This window comes from Pristis pectinata, chromosome 2, assembly GCF_009764475.1.
Source record: "Pristis pectinata isolate sPriPec2 chromosome 2, sPriPec2.1.pri, whole genome shotgun sequence".
NCBI classification, from domain to species: Eukaryota; Metazoa; Chordata; class Chondrichthyes; order Rhinopristiformes; family Pristidae; genus Pristis; species Pristis pectinata.
Window position 1 is genome coordinate 97,795,254 of NC_067406.1, and position 27,659 is coordinate 97,822,912.

At 41.9% G+C, this 27,659-nt stretch overlaps 1 protein-coding gene across 10 annotated transcripts in view; it reads right to left on the reverse strand.

Moving 5' to 3' along the window:
- The window catches only part of LOC127586505 (protein transport protein Sec24B-like), a 153,437-nt gene that overhangs the window by 42,191 nt on the left and 83,587 nt on the right, over positions 1 to 27,659 (reverse strand). For all 10 annotated transcript variants that reach the window (XM_052044565.1, XM_052044575.1, XM_052044558.1 and 7 more), the window contains 7 exons: positions 26,309 to 26,493; positions 24,055 to 24,157; positions 21,535 to 21,661; positions 10,512 to 10,621; positions 10,186 to 10,298; positions 9,625 to 9,743; positions 7,595 to 7,650 (listed from right to left, as the gene is read on the reverse strand). In XM_052044565.1, the coding sequence (XP_051900525.1) occupies positions 7,595 to 7,650; positions 9,625 to 9,743; positions 10,186 to 10,298; positions 10,512 to 10,621; positions 21,535 to 21,661; positions 24,055 to 24,157; positions 26,309 to 26,493 (813 nt within the window). The remainder of the gene's footprint in view (positions 1 to 7,594; positions 7,651 to 9,624; positions 9,744 to 10,185; positions 10,299 to 10,511; positions 10,622 to 21,534; positions 21,662 to 24,054; positions 24,158 to 26,308; positions 26,494 to 27,659) is intronic.

Sequence of the window (27,659 nt, forward strand, 5' to 3'; positions counted from 1 at the left end):
CTTCACTGGAATTTTTTTTTCTATATTTTAAAACCCATAATTGTTAAGCTCCTCCTTTCAGTGTTTTCACAGAATTAACAGCAGGACTTTTATCAGTGAGGAAAATGTCCAATCCAAACATAAAAAGTACATATAAAGGTGGTTTAGCACCTGAAAATCCCATGGGCATTTGTGTGAACCAGGTTTTGTTTATCAGTAATGGGTATATTTTTCTTTCCTATAGACTCAAGATTGTTAAAAATGACTTTAAGGACTCCCTTGATAGGCCAGCTAGTTTATTAGTGAATAACTCAACTGTACAAATCAAGAACGCCAATTTCTGTTACTGATAGTACAGGTTCTATATCTTGGTCTGGAAATGGAAGGAGGAGACACACAGAGCAAACAAAATTTTTCAGCCTCCCAACTACAACACCAGAGTTAGAAATGAATTTGCAAAAGGACAGTATCTGATGAAGGGTCTTCACTCAAAACATTAATTCTGTTTTCCTTTCCACATATGCAGCTTGGTCGTGCTGTTTTGGACTACTTGGGCCAAAGGGCCTGTTTCCATGTGTATAACTCTGATTCTCTTTGACTCTGAACTGCTGAGTATTTCCAGCATTATCTGTTTTCATTTTAGATTTCCAGCATCTGCAGTATTTTTGATTTTCTGTATAGCATCAAACATGGTTTTTGCCACACTTACTACTGAGACTCACATCTAAGTAGATGAATCACATACTGGTCAGAACTCAAAGAAAGCAATGAAAGGTGGGAAGAAACGGAGAGAAAGGGAGCATGAGATAAACATAAAAGTATAAATAATTTGTTAATAAAACAAGCCAAAAGGATTATATTTTGATTTGAATGGCAATTCATATTTGGGTTTTATTTTTGTTAAATATTCTTGTTAAACACCCTAAATTTGCTGTAGTTATTTATATGGTAAGTTAATGTTGCTAGCTTGTTAGTTTTTTGGGATGTGCACTTAACAATCCAATGTCTGTATATGAGTTCAAAGGTGCCAAGGAATGCAACCAAAAATAAATTCACCATCAATTCATGCACATTTAAAAAGATATCAGAGCCAAGTACTACTTTTATACAAATTCCATTTTAGCTGATGATCCCAGCAATTAGTTATATACATAGAGTAATACAGCGCAGAAACAGGCCCTTTGGCCCAACTTGTCCTTGCTGACCAAAATGCCCATCTAATCTAGCGCAATTTGCCCATGTTTACCTATCCAAATGTCTTTTAGAAGGTTGTTTTGTCAATCACTTCCTCTGGCAGCTCATTTCATATAATTCTTGCACTGTAACAGACACTGTGGTTGGGTACAGAATTACAAGCAGTCAACTTAATGTTACCCCTCAATTTGAAGGCTGCACAGATATGCACTCTTGAGCAGGCTGCACATAAATATTAACACCTTAGAAAACAAATTTGACCATCACACATGCATCAATTTACTTAAAAAAATGGTATTGATTTATTTGTATAATTAACATCATTGTGTTCTTAGGCAGGAAAGGAAAAGGTATCAAACAGGCAGTTCTGAAGCATAACATTACACATGAAATTAATAACAGAATGCTGCAATTAGCAACAAATCTGACCAGCAACCTGGTTCAACAAAGGAGTCCCAGAACCCAATCCTGGGCTGCATGCACATGAGACATGTTGGTTTTCAGAGGTGTTAGTATTTATGTGTAGTTTGCTTGTGAGTCATACTCCTCCTGTACCCAGCTCCTTGGCCACAGTGTTCCAGTAGGATAACCCTCGTCATATTCCTCCTGGCCTTCACAGAGGTTTAAGAAGGTGGCTAAGATTTATTGCCTCCCCCCTCCAAACAGTGGCGCAAGCACCTTAAGCTATTTGGTTAATAAGGGTTTTAGAGCAACGGCATCATAAAACTAGTGACTTTTTTTTATCCTGAAAATCAGGTGGATGCTGGTCATGTGAAAATTTAAAGGGATAAAAATTTCAAATCCAAACCTAACTCACCTCCTCTCAGTTTTTACAGAAGTGGAACAAGGACAATTTGGTCTCTGGAAGTATGTTAAAACCTTTCATAAAGTTTGTGCACCACGATTTTCTAAACTATTCAACTGTATTTCCTGGGCAGGAATCTGGAAAGTAGAGACAGTTGAGAATGGTGTTCTCATAATGTGCACCTTTGATGTTGGCCAGGACGAATGAAATGGTTCCCCAAGCCAAACCTGTAACTAGTCTCTTGTCAACTCCCCTTGATCGCCAAAGGAACTTTCCTTCACTGCTGATCAGTACAATATTCACATTCCCTGACACAGAAAGAATTACTGACTCCTGTCTCACCCGAATACTTCTCCTTTACTTCCCAGCAAACACAAATTTAAACATATCCTGTCGGTTTCTTTCATGGTTTTGCCAACTGCAATTCATCTGCAATCCAGATCATATTTTAACAGACAACCATTCATTGTCATTCTTTCATTAAAGGCTTTTACAGTCATAGAGTCAAAGTAATACAACATGGAAACCGGCCCTTGGGTCCAACCCATCCATGCCGATCATAGTGCCCACTGAGGTAGTCACATTTGCCCACGTTTGGCCCATATCCCTCTAAACCCCTCCTATCGATATACTTATCCAAATAGCTTTTGAAATTTGTTATTGTATCTGTCTCAACCAATTTCTCTGGCAGCTCATTCCATGTACACACCACGCTTTAAATGAAGAAGTTGCCCATCAGGCCCCTTTTAAACCTTTCACCTCTCAACTTAAACCTATGCCCTCTTGTTTTTAGTTCCCCTTCCCTGGGAAAAAGACCATGTGTGTTCACCCTGTCTATACCCTTATACAACTGTATAAGGTCACCCCTCAATTTCCTATGTTCCAAAGAATAAAGCCCTAGCCTGCCCAACCTCTCCCTATAACTCAGGCCCTCAAGTACTGGCAGCATCCTCACAAATCTTCTCAGCACTCTTTCCAGTTAAATGGTGTCTTTCTTATAACACCGCAACCAAAACATAAGCAATACTCTAAACATGGTGTCACCAATGTTTTGTACAACTGCTACATAATGTCCCAACTCCTGTACTCAGTGCCCTGACTGATGAAGGCCAGTGTGCCAAACGCCTTCTTCTCCACCTTATCTACCTGTGACGCCACTTTCAGCAAACTATGTACTTGTACTCCTGGGTCCCTCTGTTCCACAATACTCCCCAGGGCTCGACCATTCACTGTACAAGAGCTACCTTGGTATGACTTCCCAAAATGCAACAATTTGCACTTATCCAAATTAAAAGCCATTTGCCGATCCTCAGCCCACCTACCTAGATGACCAAGATCCCCCTGTAATTTTGATAACCTTCTTCACTGTCCCTTCACCACTTATTTTAGTATCATCCCCAAACTAACTATACATGTACATCCAAATCATTTATATAACTCCTGTTATATTTAATTTCCCTAGAATAGAATCATTGTATACAATGTCCAAGAAGAATTAATTTTCGATTTTCTACAGGATGGATATCTTTTGCATATTAATAGAACAATATCCTTATTGCAGAATGCCTGTGCTTAATTATAGCCAAATATATAGTTAGTTATAAAACCAGAAAATGCTGGAAATACTTAGCAGGTCGGCAGCAACTGTGGAAATAGAAATAGTTAAAAGTTTCAAGTCCAGAACCCATCATCAGAATTGTGAAACAGAGAAACTAGTTAATTTCCAGAAGTCATAGAGTCATAGTCATGCTGTTGGAAACTGGCCCTTTGGCCCAACTGGTCCATGCCAACCAAGATTCATATCTAAGTCCTGTTTACCCGCATTTGGCCCATATCCCTCTAAACCTTTCCTATCCCTGAACCTGCCCAAGTACCTTTTAAAGGTTGTTAACGTACCTGCCTCAACCACTTCCTCTGGCAGCTCATCCCATATACTGACCACCCTCTGAGTGAAAAAGTTGCCCTTCAGGTTCCTATTAAATCTCTTCCTTCTCACCTTAAACCTATGGCCTCTAGTTCTTGATTCCCAACCCTGGGAAAAAGACTGGGCGCATTGACCCTATCCATGCCCTTCATGATTTTATACACCTCTATAAGATCACCCCTCATTCTCCTACACTCCAATAAAAACAGTCCCAACCCGCTCAACCTCTATCCACAACTCAGTCCTGCAAGTCCCAGCAACATCCTCATAAATCCTTTCTGCACCCTTTCAAGCTTAATGGCATCTTCCCTATTGCAGAGCAACCAAAACTGAACACAATATTCCAAATGCAGCCTCACCAATGTCTTGCACAACAGCAACATAACATCCCAACTTCTATATTCAATGCCCTGATTGATGAAGGCCAGCGTACCAAAAGCCTTCTTCACTACCCTGTCTTCCTGCGACACCACCTTCAGGGAACCATATATTTGTACTCCTAGATTCCTCTGTTCTACAATACACCCAGGGCCCCTCTGTTCACTGTGAATGCCCTACCCTCATTTGTCTTTCCAAAATGCAACACCTCACACTTAACCAAATTAAACTCCATTTGCCATTCCTCAGCTCACTTACAGATCTGGTCAAGATCCCTCTGTAAATCCTGATAACCATCTTCACTGTCAATGATGCCACCTGTTTTAGTGTCATTTGAAAAATTACTTACCTTGCCTTGTACATTCTCATCCAAATCATTGATATAGAAGACAAATAGCAATGGGCCTAGCACTGACCCGAGCCACACCACTAGTCACAGGCTTATAGTCCAAGAAACAACCTTCCACTATCACCCTCTGCTTCCTACCATCAAGCCAATTGTGTATCCAATTAGCTAGTTCTCCCTGTATCCTATGCGATGTAACTTTCCATGGCAGCCTACCAGAACCTTATCAAAGGCCTTATTGAAGTCCATCTACTGCCCTGTCCTCATCAACCTTCTTGGTTATTTCTTCAAAAAACTCAATCAAATTCATGAGACATGATCTCTCATGCACAAAGCCATGCTGACCATCCCTAATCAGCCTGTCTTTCCAAATGTTTGTATATCTTATCCCTCAGAATCCCCTTGAGTAACTTACCTACCACAGATGTTAGGCTTACTGGTTTATAGTTCCCAGGTTTTTCTTTGCAGCCCTTTGCAGCACAATATTAGCCACCCTCCAGTCTTCCGGCATTTAACCTGCTGCTAACGATAATGCATTTATCTCAACCACAGCTCCCACAATTCCTTCTTTAGCTTCCCACAGTGTTCTTGGATATACCTGATAAGGCCCTGGAAATTTATCTATCTTTATTTGCTTTAAGACACCAAATACCTCCGCTGCTGTAATGCAGACTATCCCCAAGACGTCCCCATTAACCATCTCAAGTTCGAAAATCTTCATGACTTTCTCCACAGTAAAATCAGAGGAGAAATATTCATTGAAGACCTAACCCATCCCTTGCAGCTCCACACAAAGATGTCCACTTTAGTCTTTGAGGGGCCCAATTCTCTCTCTAGTTACTCTTTTTCCCTTAATATACTCATAACTCCTCTTTGGATTCTCCTTAATCTTCTCTGCCAAAGCTATCTCATCCTCCCCTTTGGCCTTCTGATTTCCTTCTTGAGTACACTCCTGCATCCCCTATACTCCTCCAGGAATTCACTTGATCTCAGCTGCCTGTACCTGACCCATGCCTCCTTCCTTTTCCTGACAAGAACATCAATATCCCTCGTCATCCAGGGCTCCCTACTCCTGCCAGCCTTACTCTTCACTCCAAAATGCAGATCTTGAACTCTTGATATCTCACTTTTAAAAGCCTCCCATTTGCCAGATGTCCGGTTGCCTGCAAGTTACCTACAACAATCAACTTTTGCAAGTTCCTGAATAATGCCATCAAAATTTGCCTTGCCCCAATTTAGAACTTTACCTTGTGGACCACATCTGTCCCTTTCCATGACTAATTTAAAACTAGTAAAACTATGGTCGTTGGTCTGAAACTGCTCCCCCACTGACACTTCAGTCACTTGTCCTGCCCTTTTCCCCCCAAGAGTAGAGACGATGGGGAAGAGATGAGTAGAACAAAGGGAATATCTCTGAGGGAATGAGACCAAATGAGTTGATGTAGCAACAGGAATAGCAAATAGGATTAGATTATGCTTCTTTCTCTGTTTAATGTGTTGCTAATAGCAAGGGTGTGGGATATACCCAGTAGGTCAGTCAATACAAATAGGAAGAGAAAAACTAAATCAAGATAATGACGGGTAGAATTGGCCAGTTATGATACAGACAGAAAGAAAGAATGACCTAAAATTGAAGAAATGTTATCGAGCCCAGAAGGCTTCAGCGTGCTCAGATGGAAGACAAGGTGCTGTTCCTCAAGTCTGCATTACATCCCATTGTAAAAGTGCAGGAGGCCACAAACAGAAAGGTCAGAGCAGGCGTGGGATGGTGAATTAAAGTGGCAGGCAACCTGAAGCTCAGGAAAAGACTGGTGATATAGAAGGTAAGGACCAGAGGAACTCATTCATGCCCTGTCCAGGAGGAGGGAGGGCAAGAACAGAGATGCATAGTCAGCTAGGGAAAAAATTATCTCATTAAAGTATATGCAAGTGGGTGTACAGCAACAGTGCTTCATTTACATCTTTAATGCACTCATGATAAATCCTAAAATATCTACAGGTGTCAGGAAGACACCTGGGGAATAAAACTGGAGGAAAGATTACCTCTAATTACAAAATTACAATGTGCTTATCAAACTTTACCATGAGTTATTGCAGACTAGATGGCATGCCACAAAACCAAAGCTTCCTCATTTACCTCTGTGGCATGGTAGTATAGCGGTTAGCGTAATGCTATTACAGTGCCAGCGACCCGGGTTCAATTCCCGCCGCTGTCTGTAAGGAGTTTGTACATTCTCCCCGTGTGTCTGTGTGGGTTTCCTACGGGTGCTCCAGTTTCCACACACATTCCAAAGACGTACGGGTTAAGAGCTGTGGGCATGCTATGTTGGCGCCGGAAGCGTGGCGACACTTGTGGGCTGCCCCCAGAACACTGTACGCAAAGATGCATTTCACTGTGTGTTTCGATGTACATGTGACTAATAAATAAATATCTTATCTTTCTGTAGAGATATTACAGCATATATACCATCTGGGGTAATTCATTTGAATTTGGCAGCACCTGCATGCTCCATGTTTCTGGAAAGCAATATGTAATAACCAAAGATTGCTCAATGTAATGGCCTAGTCCATCAGCACTCTCTTTAAGATTGTTCTTTGCTTCATAAAACAATTAAGTTATGAAAAACTAATTTAATATTGATACAGATCCCAAAGCAAAGCAAATGACAAATAAAAAAAAAAGAAAATGCTGGAAGCACTGATGAGGTCAAGCAACACCCGTGGTATTTTCACGTCAAGGACCCTTCATCAGAACTTCCATAATGCTTCCAGCATTTTCTGGTTTTGTTTTAGGTTTCAAGTATTTGCAGTTTTTTGCTTCAATTATAAATTCCCCTCACATGCCCCTTAAGTGATTAAGCGACCTTAATTAGTAACACTGTGGAATTACAAGATCAGGAATTCAGTGCAAAGTTTGAAATAGAACAATGTTAAACCTTAATCCAAGATTTCCTTCCCTATTACCTACCTCCTTGCTTTCATGTAAATTTACCAACAAGCTGTCAGGAGTCGGTACGAAGATATCTGTGTGAGAAATATATATATGAAAATTGCAGAAGTTAGCTTGTAATTAATAATCAGATAACATCTCCCAGAAAACAGAAGTGTTTCTTCATGACTTACAATCCATGCCAAAGTTTGTCATGTTGATTTCAGAGTTATGAACGTGTTGAAAGATTCAAATGCACCTCTGTTAGCAAAGAAAGCCAAATAAAGGACATAAACTGACCAGGACTGTAACTGAATGGTCATCTGGAGACTTTAAGAAACAGATGAATATTTCAGAAGCTGGCTGAGAGATAGAAGTGGACAGTGTTATACTGGTGGAACTATGCAGTCTGAAATGCAGAGGACATGAAATTTCAGCCAAGGAGCAAATAAGATTAGATCATAAAGTATAGAAGCAGAATTAGGCCATTTGGCCCATCGAGTCAAATGGGGTTTTTCCAACCCCATTGTCCTGCCTTCTCCCCATAACCCTTAACCCCCTTACCATCAAGAACCTATCAATCTCTGCATTAAATACACCCAATGACTTGGCCTCCACAGCCGTCTGTGGCAATGAATTCCACAAATTCACCATCCTCTGGCTGAAGAAATTCCTCCTCATCTCAGTTTTTAAGGGACACCCCTTTACCCTGAGGCTATGCCTCAGATTCTTAGACTACCAGAGAAAAATTACTGCAGGGAGGCTGATGTAATCAGTGGTATGGAGTTTGTGGTGGAAAGTATAGGTGTGGCTTTAATATGAATGGGGTGGAGGTGGACCACAAGAATTTTGAAGGGGAAATTGATGACAACTCTTATTTAAAGCAAGGGATGAAAATACCTAAAGAGGGAACTGTTCACAATGCAGGACAACACAAAAGAAACATTCAATCATTCAGAAAACTAGACCTGGGAACTGGTGGTTGCAATCTTAATGCCAAGTGTGTCTGTGAATTCCCTGGTTCTTCTTAAATAATAAAACTTTAAAAAGACACAGAGGAGCAGAAATATTCAGAACATATACACAACAAACAAAGCAGCAAGATAACTGGATAAAGGCATTTTAAAAATACAAATCTTCTTTTGCACCTAGGAGCACATATTACTGTTTACATTACAGTTAGAATATTGAAGTAATTTTTTCACTTTACCACGAACTGACATACATCAGCATTCCCCAGGCATAGTGAATTTGAAAAAGTACTGGGAAAGATAAGACGTTCTCTTCTAATAACACAGATTTCCTTCAGTTTTCCCTGTTGACAATGATGAGAATGCACCTACAGTGAGATACTGGGTCAGTATTACATCTATATAGACTGCAGGTGATCCCTGCCACAGTTTCCAAGATCTACTACTTTTGCAACTGTTGAGTCTGAAAAATGCTGGTCAGAAGGGTATGTGTTGAGATCACAGTGGGCCTAAAATGTAAGAGGGTCCCGGGAATAAGCAGGAAATTTGAAATTTTATTCCCTGATACAATCTCCTATATTCATTATCTCCAAATTGTCCAAATCAGCAAACTCACTTTCAGCAATGTTGGCTGGATCTCAACAATTAACTCTCACTGATAAAGAGTTAAAAATTATTGTCCCCTGTACTTCTTGACTTCCCCTTGAATATGTCATAAACTCTTCATTCCTTTATTAACCAGGAAAAGCAAGAGACATTCTGTCACTTCTTGTGCTTTCAGGGGTCAGAACCACCACTCCCAAAGATGTATACTAAACTTGGACAGATTACTTTAACCAATTTACTCATAACAAAAAACAGATTACTTAATTTTGGCAGACATTTTCCTTGTTAACTTTTCCTAGGTAGCTGATATCATTCTACAAAATTGTATTAAAGCTTGCACTTGTCCAGAAATAACATTTTGTTTTAGATTAAAATCCTATAATTAGTTCAATAAAAATGAATTTAACAACCCATTCTTACGAACAGCTTACTGCCACATAACCAAAAATAAACCACAAAATTACAAATATAAGACGTATTTTCGTATTGTACCTTCAATCTCTGACACAATCAACATTTGAGGCTGTGACAACCCTTCCTGCAAGTTGAAGAAGTGAACAGTGCTGTCAAATGTAATAAATCCTATTCTGGTCCTTGAATCCCCAGGTAACCTAGAATATATTTATAAATATTTTTACACACACATAACCTTAGTGATGATCTCAAAAAAAATCTGCAATGCTAGTAAATAACAAACAACTAAAATGAAAATATTGTATTACAGTATCAGATCTCTTCTTGGGCTTGCACTTAAGTCTGTTATCCAAAAGACAAAAGAACTAACTAAATTCTAGTACATTATTCATTCAAATAAGTCGTAAAATGCATTTTAAGTCAAACTATAATATTTTCTATGAAGCTTCAGGTTGTGAATGTCTTTACACTCCAATTAAAGCACTTCAAATTATAACTGTAGAAAAGACATTCCCATGTTATATAATTTCATATCTCACACAATTTCAAATTCTCTGGAATAATTAAATATCCAAACCCCTAAATACTCCACACCCTCAAACACAAGCTACTTTTTTTTCAAAACAAGAAGACACTTACTTGTCTAAGTTTTCTAACAATGACTGACAACAAATGTTCAGATATCCTGATTCCACAGCATTATGGGAAACATCAAAAACAAAGAGATAGACAGCAGGTTGAGGAGGTCGTAACTGAAAAGGAAATATTTTGGCCATTGAAAGAGGTGCTGAAAAATTTAGAATTGCAGAATACAGAGTTATACATTTTAATCATACACGTCAATCTTGAAGTCTTTCAATTAGATTGCAACACTGCACTCTATACAAGCAACAAATATTTGCCAATATACAAGAATGGCAATAACTATAATATCCAGAATGGTTATCCAGAATACAACATTTTACCATATAATCCGAAGAAGCAATAAATTCCACAGTTGCAGTTTGAACCTCCGGTCGTTTATGTGGTTCACCATATGAGCGTGTCAAAGGATTATACATAAATTCTTCAGGTACTGCAATTTAATGTGAAAGATTTTATATGTAAATGTACACTAATATTCTAATTTATGCAAGCAGTTTCAAACCAATACTAATGATCTCCTTAGCAAACAGGTTAAAAGGTGGAACAGGCAAAACTTAATCTAGGAATGATGTCAAAACAATGCACAACAGCAGCAAAACAAAGGCCCTACTGCAGGGATGTGGGTAAATGTGCAATTGAACACAAAGAAACAATTAGTTCTGGAAATACTAAGGTGAAAAAATGATAAAATTACTTTTCCCATCAAGACTCATCCTTCTCATATTATAGCATTATACCGCGATAGCATCTGGCATAGTTCTAAATACCCTTCAGTCCTGATTCTACAGCTCCAAACATCTTTTTTGTAAAATTGTTACTCCTATATCATAGCATTTTTCACAAAGTATCTGTTCTCAAATCTTATTTTCCCCATTTATTTTGAAACAATATTTACTATATCCCCTATGCCATTTATGTACCACAATCAAAACCTTTATTTTTTTTTCTGGATAATTAACCATCACTTACTTCTCTGTTACTTCCTTAACGCATTAGTATTACTCCTAATGCACCATGGCCAAAATTTAACACACACACACACACACACACACACACACACACATATATATATATATCAGATCTTACCAATGCACTGCAGAACCGTGCAATAATAGTTATGACAAACATCATAAGAATCCTGCCAAAGCAGCAAATTCATATAGGTGGGGAGGCTATCTAGAACTTGACAGCAAACTTCAGGTATAGAGTCCTAAAAACAACAAGATGCTGGAGAAACTCAGCAAGTCAGGCAGCATCCATGGAGAAAAGCAGATGGTCAAACGTTTCAGGTCAGGACCCTTCTTCAGCACTGCTGCCTGACCTGCTGAGTTCCTCCAGTGTCTTCTTGTTTTTTTCATCCAGATTCCAGCCTCTGCAGTCCTTTGTTTATCAGGTATAGAGTTCTAATATTTGACACTCCCACAGCTTCACATGGACAGTGAAATCGCAAATAATAATATTAATTTTTAACCAATGCAACTAAAGGAAATCTGAAAAATAACCACTGAATATACGGTGCAGGAAGGAAAAAAATAGGCATGAAAGTTGTCAAATATCATGTATTATCATTGCTTCTTATTTTCCTTGGGGCCATTCATTGCATTTTTAGGTCCTTCCAACCTTTCATATTTGGTTTTAGAAGAGTATTTAAACATATACAAGTTAAATTTCTTGACTGAGTCCCAATTCCAATTCCAAAGAATGCAGTAATCTCTGATTCTTCACATTTGCATAGTTAATTTATTTGACAATTAGAGTCAGCATGGAAATGGACCTTTCAGCCCAACTAAGCCAGTCCCATTTGCCCATGTTTGGCCCATATCCCTCCAAACCTTTCCTCTCCATGTACTTGTCCAAGTACCTTTCAAATGTTGTTAATGTACCCGCCTCAACCATTTTCTCTGGCAGCTCATTCCATATATGTCCCACCCTCTGGGTGAAAATATTGTGACTCAGGTTCCTATTAAACCTCTCCCCTTAAACCTATGACCTCTAGTTCTCGATTCCCCAACCCTGAGAAAAAGACTGAGTGCATTCACCCTATCTATGCTTTTCATGATTTTATACACATCTATAAGATCACCCCTCATTCTCCAATACTCCAATGAATAAAGCTGCTTAACAACTCAGTCCCTCAAGTCCTAGCAACATCCTTGTAAATTTTTTCTGCACTCTTTCCAGGTTAATGGCATGTTTCCTATAGCAGAGCAACCAAAACTGAACACAATATTCCAAATGTGGCCTCACCAACGTCTTGTACAACTGCAACATAACATGCCAATGCCCTGACTGAAGGCCAGCATGCCAAAAGCCTTCTTCACCACTGTGTCTATCTGTGTTACCATTTTCAGGAAACAATGTACTTGTACTCCTAGGTCCCTCTGTGATACAACACACCCCAGGGTCCTACCGTTCACTGCGAAAGTCCTACTTCCCAAAATGTAACACGTCGCATTTATCGGAATTAAACTCCATTCCTTAACTGACTTACCCAGCTGATCAAGTTTCCTCTGTAATTTCTCAAAACCATCTTCACTGTCCATGACATCATCTATTTTAGTGTCATCAGCAAACTTACTAATCTTCGGAGGCTTCATGGGCTTCGCTTTGGAGGACTTCGGAGCAGATAAGTTTTTCTTTTTTATCAGGGTTTTAAGTATAAGGCTTAGTTTTTAATAGGGTTGTAATTTATTAGGGTTAGTGTTTTTATAAGGTACTTTTATAAGGGTTGTAAAAGTTTTAAGTGGTAGAGTGGGGGACGGACTGCGCAGGCGTGGCGCGGGCAGTTTAAAAAGCCAACCGCCCTATCCAGCGGGCAGCATCAGAGCAGGCAGTGGAGTGAGAGGGAGCAGAGTGTTCTGGGCTTTGGCTCAAGGGGCTTTGGCTCAAGGGCTTCGGCGTAAAGGGGCGAGAAAAGGTAGGTGACTTGAGTTAAGGAAGGGGTATGAGTGCGGTTTCCTGTACTCGGTGTCAGATGTGGGAGTTCCCAGAGTCTCCCTGCCTCTGGGAGGGCTACATCTGCACCCGGTGTGTCAAGCTGCAGCTCCTGAGGGACCGTGTTAGGGAACTGGAGATGCAGCTCAATGTCCTTCATCTGCTCAGGGAGAATGAGGAGGTGATAGAGAGGAGTTATAGGCAGGTGGTCACGACCAGGACCATAGAATCAGGCAATTGGGTCACAGTCAGGAGGGGGAAGGGGGAAGGGGGGAAGGGGGGAAGGGGGGAAAGGGAAAGGGGAAAGGGAAAGGGGAAGGGGGAAAGGGGAAGGGGAAGGGGGAAGGGGGAAGGGGGAAGGGGGAAGGGGGGGAAGGGGGGGAAGGGGGGAAGGGGGGAAGGGGGGGAAGGGGGGAGGGGGGGAGGGGGGGAGGGGGGGGAGGGGCGGGGGGAAGGGGAAAGAGAGGGGTAAGAGGGGGGAAGGGGAATGGGGAAATGGGAAAGGGAAGAGTCAGGATTAGAGAGTACCCCTGTGGCTGTACCCCTTGACAATAAGTACTCCTGCTTGAGTACTGTTGGGGGAGGACAGCCTACCTGGGGGAAGCAACAGTGGCAGTGTCTCTGGCACAGAGCCCGGCCCTGTGGGCTCTGTTGGGTAGGTGAAGGAGTGAGGGAGGGCACTAGTATTAGGGGACTCTACAGTTAGTGGGCAGACAAGTGATTCTATGGACGCAGGAAGGAAACTCGGAAGGGTAGTTTGCCTCCCAGGTGCCAGGGTCTGGGATGTTTCGGATCGCGTCCAAGGTATCCTGAAGGGAGAGGGAGAACAGCCAGAAGTCGTGGTACATATTGGTACCAACGACATAGGTAGGGAAAGGAATGAGGTCCTGAAAAGAAACTATAGAGAATTAGGAAGGAAGTTGAGAAGGCAGGACCTCAAAGGTAGTAATTTCCGGATTACTGCCTGTGCTAAGCGACAGTGGGTGTAGGAATAGAATGAGGAGGAGGGTTAAATGTGTGGTTGAGGGATTGGAGTAAGGAGCAGGGATTCAGTTTCTGGATCATTGGGGCCTCTTTTGGGGCAGGTATGACCTGTTCAAAGAGGACAGGTTGCACTTGAATCCCAGGGGGACCAACGTACTGGGGGGAGGTTTGCTAAGGCTACTGGGGAGAGTTTAAATTAGAATTGTTAGGGGACTGGGATCCGTACTGGAGAGACTGGGAAGAGGTGTCTGGCTCTCAAATAGAGGAGGCTAGGAGCAAGTACCATAGGCAGGTGATAGAGAAGGGAGCGTGTTCAGACAGGCTTGAGATGTGGTCTATTTAACGCAAGGAGTGTTGTGAACAAGGCAGATGAGCTTAGAGCTTGGATCGATACTTGGAGCTATGATGTGGTGGCCATTACGGAGACTTAAATGGCTCCGGGGCTGGAATGGTTGATTCAAATGCCGGGTTTTAGATGTTTCAGGAAGTACAGGGAGGGAGATAAGAGAGGTGGGGGAGTGGCACTGTTGATCAGAGATAGTGTCACGGCTGCGGAAAAGGTGGATGTTGTGGAGGGATTGTCCTACAGAGTCTCTGTGGGTGGAGGTTAGGAACAGGAAGGGGTCGATAACTTTATAGGCCGCCCAATAGTGACAGGGTTATGAGGAGCAGATAGGGAAGCAGATCCTAGAAAGGTGTAAGAATAACAGAGTTTGTTGTGATGGGGGATTTTAATTTCCCAAACATCGATTGGCATCTCCAGACAGTGAGGGGTTTAGATGGGGTGGAGTTGTTAAGTGTGGTTCAGGAAGGGTCCTTGACACAGTATGTAGATGACCTACAAGAGGAGAGGCTGTGCTTGATTTGATATTGGGAAATGAACCTGGTCAGGTGTCAGATCTCTCATTGGGTGAACATTTTGGTGGTAGTGATCATAATTCTATCTCTACGTTAGCACTGGAGAGGGATATGGAACAGACAGACCAGAAAGGTGTTTACTTGGAGTAAAGGGAATTATGAGGCTCTCAGGCAAGAAATTGGAAGATTAAATTGGGAACAGAGTTCTCTGGGAAAAGTACAGAAGATATGTGGCAAATATTCAGGGGTATTTGTGTGGAACTCTGAATAGACATGTTCCGATGAGACAGGGGAGTCATGATAGCATACAGGAACCGTGGTGTACAAAGGCTATAATAAATCTAGTCAAAAGGAAAAGAAAAGCATACAAAAGGTACAGAGAGCTAGGTAATGTTAGAGATCTGGAGGAGTACAAGGCTAAAAGGAAGGAACTCAAGAAAGAGATTAGGAGAGCCAGAAGGGGACATGAGAAGGCCTTGGCAGGCAAGATTAAGGAAAACCCCAAGGCATTCTACAAGTATGTGAAGAGTAAGAGGATGAGATGCGAAAAGATAGGGCCTATCAAGTGCAGCAGTGGGAAAGTGTGTATGGATCCGGAAGAAACAGCGGTGGTACTTAATGAATACTTTACGTCAGTATTCACCACAGAAAAAGATCTGGGGGATTGTAGTGGGGACTTGCAGCGGCCTGAAAAGCTTGAGCATGTAGATATTAGAAAAGAGGTGGTGCTGAATCTTTTGGAAAGCATCAAGTTAGATAAGTCGCTGGGACCAGATGAGATGTACCCCAGGTTGCTGTGGGAGGCCAGGGAGGAGATTGCGGAGCCTCTGATGATGATCTTTGCGTCGTTGATGGAGACAGGAGAGGTTCCGGAAGATTGGAGGGTTGCGGATGTTGTTCCCTTATTCAAGAAGGGGAGTAGGGATAGCCCAGGGAATTATAGACCCGTGAGTCTTACCTCAGTGGTTGGTAAGGCGGATGGAGGAGATCCTGAGGCAGGATTTATGAAACATTTGGAGAGGTAATAATATGATTAGGAATAGTCAGCATGGCTTTATCAAGGGCAGGTCCTGTCTTACGAGCCTGATTGAACTTTTTGAGGATGTGACTAAGCACATTGATGAAGGAGGAGAGCAGTAGATGTAGTGGTATATGGATTTCAGCAGGCATTTGATAAGCTACACCATGCGAGCTTATGGAGAAGGTGAGGAGACATGGGATCCAAGGGGACGTTGCAGTGTGGATCCAGAACTGGCTGGCCAACAGAAGGCAAAGAGTGGTTGTTGAAGGGTCGTATTCTGGGTGGAGGTCAGTGACCAGTGGTGCACCTCAGGGATCTGTACTGGGACCCTTACTCTTTGTGATTTTTATAAACGACCTGGATGAGGAAGTGAGGGGTGGGTTAAGTAAGTTTGCGAATGACACAAAGGTTGGGGGTGTTGTGGATAGTTTGGAGGGCTGTCAGAGGTTACAGAGGGACATAGGTAGGATGCAGAGTTGGGCTGAGAAGTGGCAGATGCAGTTCAGCCCAGATAAATGTGAAGTGGTTCATTTTGGTAGGTCAAATATGTTGGCGGAATATAGTATTAATGGTAGGACTCTTGGCAGTATGGAGGATCAGAGGGATCTGGGGGTCCGAGTCCATAGGACGCTCAAAGCGGCTGGGCAGGTTGATTCTGTGGTTAAGAAGGCATATGGTGTATTGTCCTTCATCAATCAGGGAATTGAATTTAGGAGCCGAGAGGTATTGCTGCAGCTATATAGGTCCCTGGTCAGACCCCACTTGGAGTATTGTGCTCAGTTCTGGTGGCCTCACTACAGGAAAGATGTGGAAGCCATAAAGAGGTTGCAGAGGAGATTTACAAGGATGCTGCCTGGAATGCGGAGCATGCCATATGAAAGCAGGTTGAGGGAACTCGGCCTTTTCTCCTTGGAGAGACGTAGGATGAGGGGGGACCTGATAGAGGTGTATAAGATGATGAGAGCTATTGATAGGGTAGATCATCAGAGGCTTTACCCCAGGGCTGAATTGGTGGCCACAAGAGGACACAGGTTTAAGGTGCTGGGGAGTAGGTATAGAGGAGATGTCAGGGGTAAGTTTTTTACTCAGAGAGTGGTGAGTGCGTGGAATGGGCTGCCGGAAACAGTTGTGGAGGCAGATACGATAGGGTCTTTCAAGAGACTGTTAGACAGGTACATGGAGCTGATTAAAATATAGGACTATGGGTAAACCTAGTAATTTCTAGGGTAGGGACATGTTCGGCACAGCTTTGTGGGCCGAAGGGCCTGAATTGTGCTGTAGTTTTTCTACGTCTTAGGCCTTGTATTAATCTCATCTTACATTTTGTTCATTTTCAGAAATATTATTTCCACCACCTTATGAACTTAGTGTTTGTTCTGTAGATTTATCCATTCTTTCTGTTAGAACAGAGGACCTCGGAGGCTGTTCCCCTCAATAACAGGTTTTCCGCTTTGGAGACTGTTGAGGGAGATGACCTGGCGGGGCCTAGCAGCAGTAGCCAGCTCCGTGGCACTGGGACCGGTCTTACTGCTCAGAAGGGAAGGGAGAAGAGGAAGGCGCTAGTGATAGGGGACTTGATAGTCAGGGAAACAGATAGGAGGTTCTGTGGCAGTGAGCATGAATCCCGGATGGTATGTTACCTCCCAGGTGCCAGGGTCCGGGATGTCACTGATCAGGTCCACAGGATTCTAAAGCGGGAGGGAGAACAGCCAGAAGTCGTGGTTCATGTTGGTACCAACGACATAGGTAGGAAGGGGGATGAGGTCCTGAAAAGTGAGTTTAGGGAGCTAGGCAGAAGGCTGAAGGACAGGACCTCGAGGGTAGCGATCTCGGGATTGCTGCCAGTGCCAAGCGATAGTGAAGGCAGGAATAGGAGGAGATGGAAGATAAATGCGTGGCTGAGAAGTTGGTGCAGGAGGGAGGGTTTTAGATTTTTGGATCATTCGGATCTCTTCTGGGGAAGGTGGGACCTCTACAGAGAGGACGGGTTACACCCGAACTTGAGGGGGGCCAATATCCTTGCGGCCAGGTTTGCTAGGGTGGTTCAGGAGGGTTTAAACTAGATTGTGAGGGGGAAGGGAACCAAAGGAATAGGTCAGAGGAAGAAGGGGATGGGGAAAAGTCAGATCTGACAGATAGAGAGGCTTTGAGGATGGAGAGGCAGAGTACAGGCTATAAAAGTAGTAAGGTGGATGGGCTGAAGTGCATGTACTTGAATGCGAGAAGCATCAGGAATAAGGGAGATGAACTGACAGCTTGGATAAGTACATGGGACTATGATATTGTGGCTATTACAGAGACATGGCTGACATCAGGGCAGGAATGGATATTGAATATTCCTGGTTTTCAGTGTTTTAAAAGGGATAGGGAGGGGGGAGAAGAGGAGGAGGAGTGGCGATACTGGTCCGGGACAAAGTTACAGCTGCAGAAAGGGTAGATAATCCAGAAGGATCCTCTCCAGAGTCAATATGGGTGGAAGTTAGGAATAAGAAAGGGGCAGTTACCCTTCTGGGAGTATTCTATAGGCCCCCCGGTAGCAGTAGGGATACTGAGGAGCAGATTGGGAGGCAGTTTTTGGAGAGATGCAAAAATAACAGTGTTATTATAATGGGAGACTTCAACTTTCTAAATATTGATTGGCACCTACTTAGTGCCAAGGGTTTAGACGGGGCGCAGTTTGTTAAGTGTGTCCAGGATGGATTCCTGACGCAGTACATTGACAGGCCAACTAGAGGGAATGCCATATTAGATCTAGTTTTAGGTAATAAACCGGGTCAGGTGACAGATCTATCGGTGGGTGAGCATTTGGGGGACAGTGACCATTGCTCCATAACCTTTAGAATTGTCATGGACAGGGATAGGAGCAAAGAGGACTGGAAGATATTTAATTGGGGGAAGGCGAATTATGAGGCTATAAGGTGAGAACTTGGGAGTGTACATTGGGGTGACATTTTTGAAGGGAAATATACTATGGAGATGTGGTCGATGTTCAGGGATCTTTTGCAGGATGTTAGGGATAAATTTGTCCCGGTGAGGCAGAGAAGGAATGGTAGGGTGAAGGAACTGTGGGTGATGAGAGAGGTGGAACAACTAGTTAGGAAGAAGAGGGCAGCATACATAAGGTGTAAGCAGCAGGGATTGGACAGGGCTCGTGAGGAATATAGAGTAGCAAGGAAGGAGCTTAAGAAAGGGCTGAGGAGAGCGAGAAGGGGACATGAAAAGGCTTTGGCAAGCAGGGTTAAGGAGAATCCCAAGGCTTTTTTCTCGTATGTGAAGAGCAGAAGGATGGCTAGGGTAAAGGTAGGTCCGATTAAAGACAAAGGTGGGAGGATGTGCATGGAAGCTGTGGAAGTGGGTGAGGTTCTCAATGAATACTTCTCTTCAGTATTCACCAAGGAGAGGGGTCTTGATGATGCTGAGAACAGTGTAGGTGAGGGTAATGTTCTGGAGTACGTAGATATTAAGAGAGAGGATGTGATGGAGTTGTTAGAAAATATTAGGACAGTTAAGTCCCCAGGGCCTGACGGAATATTCCCCAGGCTGCTTCGTGAGGCGAGGGAGGAGATTGCTGAACCGTTGGTTAGGATCTTTGAGTCCTAATTGTCAACGGGGATGGTACCAGAGGATTGCAGGGTGGCAAATGTTGTCCCCTTATTCAAAAAAGGTAGTAGGGATAGTCCAGGGAATTATAGACCGGTGAGCCTTATGTCTGTGGTGGGTAAGCTATTGGAAAGAATTCTAAGAGATAGGATCTTTAAGCACTTGGAGAAATATGGACTGATTAGGGACAGCCAGCTGTTTTGTGAAGGGAAGATCTTGCCTCACAAGCCTGATAGGGTTCTTTGAGGAGGTGACCAGGAAGATTGATGAGGGTAGTGCAGTGGATGTGGTCTACATGGATTTTAGTAAGGCGTTTGACAAGGTTCCGCATGGTAGGCTTCTTCAGAAGGTCAGAGGCCAAGGGATCCGGGGAAGCTTGGCCGTGTGGATTCAAAATTGGCTAGCCTGTAGAAAGCAGAGGGTTGTGGTGGAGGGAGTGCATTCAGATTGGAGGGCTGTGACTAGTGGTGTCCCGTAGGGATCGGTTCTGGGACCTCTGCTTTTTGTGATATTTATTAATGACTTAATGAGGGGGTGGAAGGGTGGGTTAGCAAGTTTGCAGATGACACAAAGGTCGGTGGTGTTGTGGATAGTGTGGAGGGCTGTAGAAGCTTGCAGAGGGATATTGATAGGATGCAGAGCTGGGCTGACAAGTGGCAGATGGAGTTCAATCCAGAGAACTGTGAGGTGGTACACTTTGGAAGGACAAACTCCAAGGCAGAGTACAAGGTAAATGGAAAGATTCTGGACTGTAGAGGAGCAGAGGGATCTGGGGGTTCATATCCACAGATCACTGAAAGTTGCCTCGCAGGTGGATAGGGTAGTTAAGAAAGCTTACGGGATGTTAGCTTTCATAAATCGGGGGATCGAGTTTAAGAGCCGCGAAGTGATGATGCAGCTTTACAAAACTCTGGTTAGGCCACACTTGGAGTACTGTGTCCAGTTCTGGTTGCCTCATTATAGGAAGGATGTGGAGGCGTTGGAAAGGGTGCAGAGGAGATTTACCAGGTTGCTGCCTGGATTGGAGAGTATGGATTATGGGGAGAGATTAAAGGAGCTAGGGCTGTTCTCATTGGAGAGAAGGAGGATGAGGGGAGACATGATAGAGGTATACAAGATATTGAGAGGAACAGATAGAGTGGACAGCCAGCACCTCTTTCCCAGGGCGCCAATGCTCAAAACAAGAGGACATGGCTTTAAGGTATTGGGTGGGAAGTTCAAGGGTGATGTCAGAGGGAGGTTTTTCACCCAGAGAGTGGTTGGTGTATGGAATGCGCTGCCTGGGGTGGTGGTGGAGGCTGATACATTGGACAAGTTCAAGAGATTGTTTGATAAGCATATGGAGGAATCTAAGTTAGAGAGATATGTGGGAGGAAGGGGTTAGATAGTCATAGGTGTGGAGGAAGGGGTTAGATACGGCACAACATGGTGGGCCGAAGGGCCTGTATCGTGCCGTATTGTTCTATGGTTCTAGACATTGATTGCGCTCCAAATCAAGTGGTGCCAGTCTCTGAAGGAAAGCTTCATCACCATCCTAATATTGGTGTTAATGCCCTGTGAAAAAGAACTGTCTTTTCCATACCATTCCTTTAGCTACACTTTAATTTTTTCTGATGCATTCGTCTCTGGGCCAATCAGCACATTGAGACCACCACATTTTAGGTCCTTTTTAAAAAAAATGATCCTGAGCTACTAAAATTCCCTTAGCAAGGGATAAATAAACTTCTCAATACAGTTGTCGCTTTACAAACTGTAAACATTAGCCACAGTCAGTGAGATGGTCTCTCCACTTTTGTGCCTTATGATGCTCGTAGAATGGAAGAGCTGCTATGAACTCTATAAATCTCTCTGGTACTTCATGAGTTTTGAAAATGTCTATTTTTAACATATGCAGATTTTTCATATATTTAAATAACTCCGAAGTTCACAAACATTTGTTAACTTACCATCATTAACTCGATAACACAGGTTACATTTCCATCTCCTTTGATCAAGGAAGGATACAAACGGGTTAATGTACGTTCTGCAGGATCGACATCTGACAATGGTGCTGGACGTAATCACAGGTAAATGCTGAATCATCAACAAAACCAGTTATTATTATTGAGCAAAAATTCATGATTTTCTCAATAAATGCAAGTTCAGTTAATATCTAAAATGGGATCAAAAATATGCAATTATATACACACACCAAGCAAAGGCCTGCTGGACCATGATTGATTTCTCCAGCCCAGATCTCACATAATGCTCCTGCTACAGGTTGCCTGTGATTGCAAAAACCTTTTCCAGCTGCATGCCTCCCAATGTCTTGGGAGGTGTCACTGTCACAGTCATCCTGCACAGCCAAAGCAGAGAAATAACTAAGTCTCAAGGACTGGATTCTGAGGTGTCTCCCCAGAAAACCTTGACAGACTTCTGATAGCTCGTATTGCCAAAAGGCTTTCCCCACTGTTTCTAAATGTCTTTGAGGATTGGATTGAGAAGCGATTGAAATGCATTTAAATAACAGAAAAATTAAATGTTTTAAAAAGTAAACAATTTTACCTCATTAAAAACATTAAATGCTAATTTAAAAAAGAGATTCGCTTCATTTAAAGAAATGCTGGAAGTATTCAGAACAAGCAGCATCTGTATAGTAAGTTAACACTTCAGACTGGTGACTCCAAGTCCAACCAGAATGTTAAGGTTACCACACATTTAGGTCTTCCTTTTAAATTTGATTTAAAGCTTCTAAAATTCCCTCAGTAAGACCAACTGCTGAGTTAAACTCACTTGCAAAACAGTCATAACTTTTGCAGTTGCCTCTTTAAAAATTGCAAATGCTTGCAACAGTGACTGACTTCCCCCTTCAGTGGCTTCTGAAGGATGAAAAGCTCAAAAGGTCATCAACCTGAAATGTTAACTCAGATTTTCTTTCTGCTGAGCTGCTGCCTGGCCTGCTGAATACTTCCAGAAGTTTGTTCTTATTTCAGATTTTCCACATCTGCAGCTTTTTGCTTTTCACTTTTCGCTTTTCACTTTTCAACAAGCTTTGTTTACCTTTTTCAGCAAAATGGGTAAAAAGGTGAGGGCTAATTGCATCAGGCCCTTCAACTCAGCATGACCAGAAACCATCATTCAACTAAGTGCCATGTCCAACAGCAGAATAGAAGGCAAGATGAGCCATCATCTGAATTCCAGTGGTTTCTGTACTTTTGCACCATCTCATGCAGACATGGCAGCTTGGAACATGCTGACAAATGCACTACTAGTATCCGGTGCTTTTCTGTGGAACTGCTGATGAAGATTGCAGTACTATCTAGCTAGTTTTTAATAGATCCTCCAGAAAGGTTCCATTGAGAAGAAATTCAAGCACGAAGTTTGCCCTCCTCTGCAGAACCTATTAAGCACGATATTTCTTTTGGTGAGCGGCAATGGTTTTCTCAACAACTTTGATGCTGACTAATGATCCATGCAAAGCATTAATATGTTCCTTGGGTAGAAATCAATAAAATATACTAATGCTCAGGAAATAAACATGATTTCTTCATTTAGCAAATGAATGTTACGAAGGAGTGGCTAAAAACCTAGAGAAAATTCACAAATTTGTGGGCAACATGTTCCAAGTTATTTATAACATGCAAGTCTAAAGAAAACATTTAGAAAAAAACGCAGCAAAACTGCCCCTAGAATTTCACTGTAGAATGCCTCTTTTGTATTAACATCCAACTTTCTAAGGAAAATATGTTTAATTTAAGCTTGGGAGACACTGTCCTATCTTAAAACAGAATACAGAAGTTAAAGTGGTACAATAAGAGGGATAAAAAATCTCCACCCCCTTGTAATACCAAGTATTAGATGAAATTGCGCACAGAAAATCCATCATTTCTAATCACTAAAATAGCTGCCGAAATTTAGAATGTTTTACCCATCTGTGGTAGAAAATAGAAAGGGAGCCTCTTGCTAGTTTTGACACTAATGGCAGGAACAATTAGAAATGTCATCTTAGCCTGTGGGCCAGGAATTCTGCTATTAACTCCTCTTTTGCCTAATCTTCAAAATCAGTTTTTGGGATCTGCTTGCATTCATTGCCCATAACCCTTGAGAAGATGATGGTGAGCCACCTTCCCCAACCATTCCAGTCCTTAAGGTACACCCACAATAGTTATAGGTCAAGATTTGGACCCAATAGCAATGAGAGGATGATAATATATTTCTGATGCATGGGAATTCCTATCTACCTGCTGTCACTATTTCCCATTACAATATTAGAAAAGTAAAATCTAAGTGCAATCTAGGCTAAAACAGTTTTAACTTCACATGCATGTAATGAGAAAGACACTTTTACATTCTATTTTTTCCACATCTTAGGTTGAACAACTTTTATGAGCAGTTTTGCACAGAAGATACTAAGTGCCAACTATTGCATCATGAGAAATAACACAGGGTGAAGAGCATCATTATAGACACCAAATAAATTAAATTACCGTCAGGTCTCTGAAAGGATGAAGTAATAACCCAAGGGGAAGTTTTGCTTTGTTCAGCAAAGCCTGGGTCTGAGGAACATTCATCAGGGTGCACCGGAATAAGCTGAGATAAAGTAAATAGCGCAAAATGAGTGCAAGTAAGGCATTGCATCATTACAGAATAAATCCCAGGAAGAAAAAATCTTACTCAGTTTATATGGCCAAATTATTATTTTTAAGTACTGCAGATGCTAAGTAGATAGTGTAGGTATACTTAGACCATGCGCACCAACACACGTTCAGAGAGAGTAGATTTAGTTTAATGAATACTGAATGAGAAGGGGACACATTTTAGTGAGCATCTTGTGTCAGCCCTAGTGTGATAAGATACAATGTAAAAATATATCTCTCTTTGGCTGCTATTTCGGCAATACACTTCTGAATACATCAGCACATATTTTTTTTTAAACCACAGTGATACCCTCCCTCTGCTCAAGCAAGTATAGTTTTCAGTGAGGTAAACTTTAGTATATAACAGGATCTGAGTTGAGACTCGTATCTTCCAGGGGCCTTTAATAACAACCAATGGGTCTAAAATAGATACCCCATCTCGTTATTCAGGATTTGACCTGAAGGCCCAACTTTAAACCAAAAAGGAGGAACTCAACAGGTCTAGGGTTTCTAAGGGCTTTGCTATAATGATAGGGTGGTGAAAAAGGCATTTAGCATACTGGTCTTCATCAGTCAGGGCATTAAATATTGGAGTTGGGACATTTTGTTTCAGTTATACAAGTCGATGGTGAGGCCGCACTTGGAGTACCGTGTACAGTTTTGATTACTCTGTTATAGGAAAGATGTGGTTAAACTGGAAAGAGCGCAGAAAAGATTTACAAGGATGTTGCCAGGACTAGAGGGCCTGAGGCTGGCCAGGCTAGGTCTTTATTCCTTGGAACGCAGGAGAATGAGGGGTGACCTCATAGAAATGTTTAAAATTATGAGAGGCATAGATAAGGTAAGTCTTTTCCAAAGCGAAGGGGAGTCCAAAACTAGGGGGCATAGATTTAGGGTGAGAGGGGAAAGATTTAAAAGGAACCTGAGGGGCAACTTTTTCACGCAAGAGCGTGGTGAGTGTATCAAATGAGCTGCCAGAGGAAGTGGTTGAGGCAGGTACAATAAGAATCACTTGGACAGGTACATGGAGGGGAGGGGCCTGTAGGGACATGAAGCAAACACAGGAAATTGGGACTAGTTGGGTGGACAATGTGGTTGGCCTGGACATGTTGGGCTGAAGGTCCTGTATCCCTGCTGTATTGCTCTATGACTATAGCCCAATTTGAAAATTTGACAATGACGAGTCAGAAAGAGCAATTAATGTAGTGCATAACCTGAACAATGCGGATGCGCATGCTCATGCATGACACAAGTTTCGTGAAAAGGGTGATTTTCTTATACGACTGTAGTAAAATCCTGTTTGAACATTAAGGTTTCAAGAATAATTTCAAGTTTCTTCCCTTTTTCATCAAATATTACATCTACAAATTTATATTTCTGAACGAAATCTTTTATGCTTAGATCATCTAGTTTTGCAAAAAAGTCTTCAAGAGTTGAAAAATTTCCTTCCCAAAAGCAATCATCTTCAACAAAGCAGTCATTAATTCTAAAATTCTGGTAATTACACTTGGAATCAAACATTCCTGACTGCATATTACCAAATCAGTCTCAAAGTGAACCACAAAAATAATGGATGTTACTAATGGTTTTGAGAATTCCATGCCTTCAGGGCCAGTTAGAGTGCAGATTGAACAATTCCCAGCAGTACAATCTCAAGATTTTATTTTCCCTTTGGAATATCATAACTCAAATGTATTTTCATTAGTCTCATGCTTTATTTAATTTTTACCAGCTTTGAAAAGGGTGAGGAAAATCAGAGGCAGTTCACAAATGTAAACAGCTGGAATTACAAAACTTTGGGAATATATTCACAGATCTTAAGTTTGTTTATAAGAGTGACACCATCACTAAGGGTCTAATAAACTGCCAAGGAAGGAATACAATTAGCAGCTATTCAATTATAAATTTGCCAGCGATGAATGATTAACTAATCCACTTGATTTTAAAACTGCAACAATTTTAGAATGGAACAGAATAGAAAAAGCACAACCTTAAACACATACAGCAACTTAGTCACAGATAATATGGCATTGATCAAGAATAAACGCCTCTTCAGGCATATTTTGTTGTTCAGCATATACAAATTTGTAGGTAATATACTTACTCTGGACTGCAATTAAGCTTTCTTAGTTCTGGACTTAAACTGGATGGAGGGCACTGGATTGGAACAGGTGGAAGAATATTATGCTCTTGAAGAAGACTGACTTGCTTCAGAGCTTCACTCTGCTGCTTATTCTGAAAGGATAGCCCCTCCATGCTTGATGACAACTGATTAACATTGGAAAATGGCTGCATAACAAAAAGCAAAGATTTTCCTCTGGTTATGCACGTATATCCTTTTATCCTAATTCAAGCAAAAGACGTCATTGCACGCAAGTTCTTTAACAGTAATTAATTTAAGCATTACAGAAAAAATGCTTATTTGAAAAAACTTGTGAAATATCCAAAGACATTAAGATTGCCAATTTGGAAAAGGGATTTTGCTATTAAAACTGGAAGATACTGCATAGTAAATGAACTGGAACCATGCATTAACTTACATCTGGTAGCAACTTTGACTTTGCAAGAGATTTTTGAAACTGATTTAGGTTACAGACATAGTATATGTTACTGGAGCAACTATCTTAAATGTTACATGTTACCTTAATTTCATGACTAACTATGTCAGATAATTAAGAAGTGCAGGCTTTCAAACCTTTCACCAGCAACCAAATTAACTTACAACAAAAGTCAGTGAACCATTAAAGTGCATTTCCCGGTTAAAGCAGAAGAGGAGAACAACTTGTTACATCTCAAGCCTGATGCACCTCCATGAATGAGGCTACACACAGACCAAATTTTCCAAGACAGATCAAATAAGATGCTCTACATGTGTGAAAAGGAGAAAATACCAACAATGCAAACTCTGTCTCATTTCACCCTCAAGCCCCATTACAATTTTTTTTCATTTAAGAGACCTGGGCTTCGCAGGGTGAGCCAGCATTTAGTTGCCCATCCTCAATGCCCTTAAGGTGTTAGTGAGCTGCCTTCTTAACCTACTGCATCCTCAAGGATATTTTTGGGAGGAGCAAACAAATCAGCCCGGGAGAACAGAATCAACCTGGGAGATGTTGGAGCAGCGGGTCCCTCACAGGTACCTTGAGAGTATTTAAAAAGCTTGTGGGTTTGGCGGGCTTTTCCTTTACAGAATCGGCCCGGGAGACGTTGGAGAGGCGGGTCCCTCACAGGTCCGGGCTAATTTAGAAGGGCCAATAAAAAGGAGGTCGTGTCAAGCAGAGCAGCCATTGTTGGAGTAGACAGAGTCAGAGTGAGTGGCTTTGGCACAACAGGCTTCAGCATCAAGAGGTGGAAGCCATCTGCAACAACACCGGTAAGTAGCTGGTAAGTAAAGGTAAGGTTTACTGCTATTGTTATAACTTTAAGTAGTCTACAGCTAGATAAGAAAAAAGAAGTTC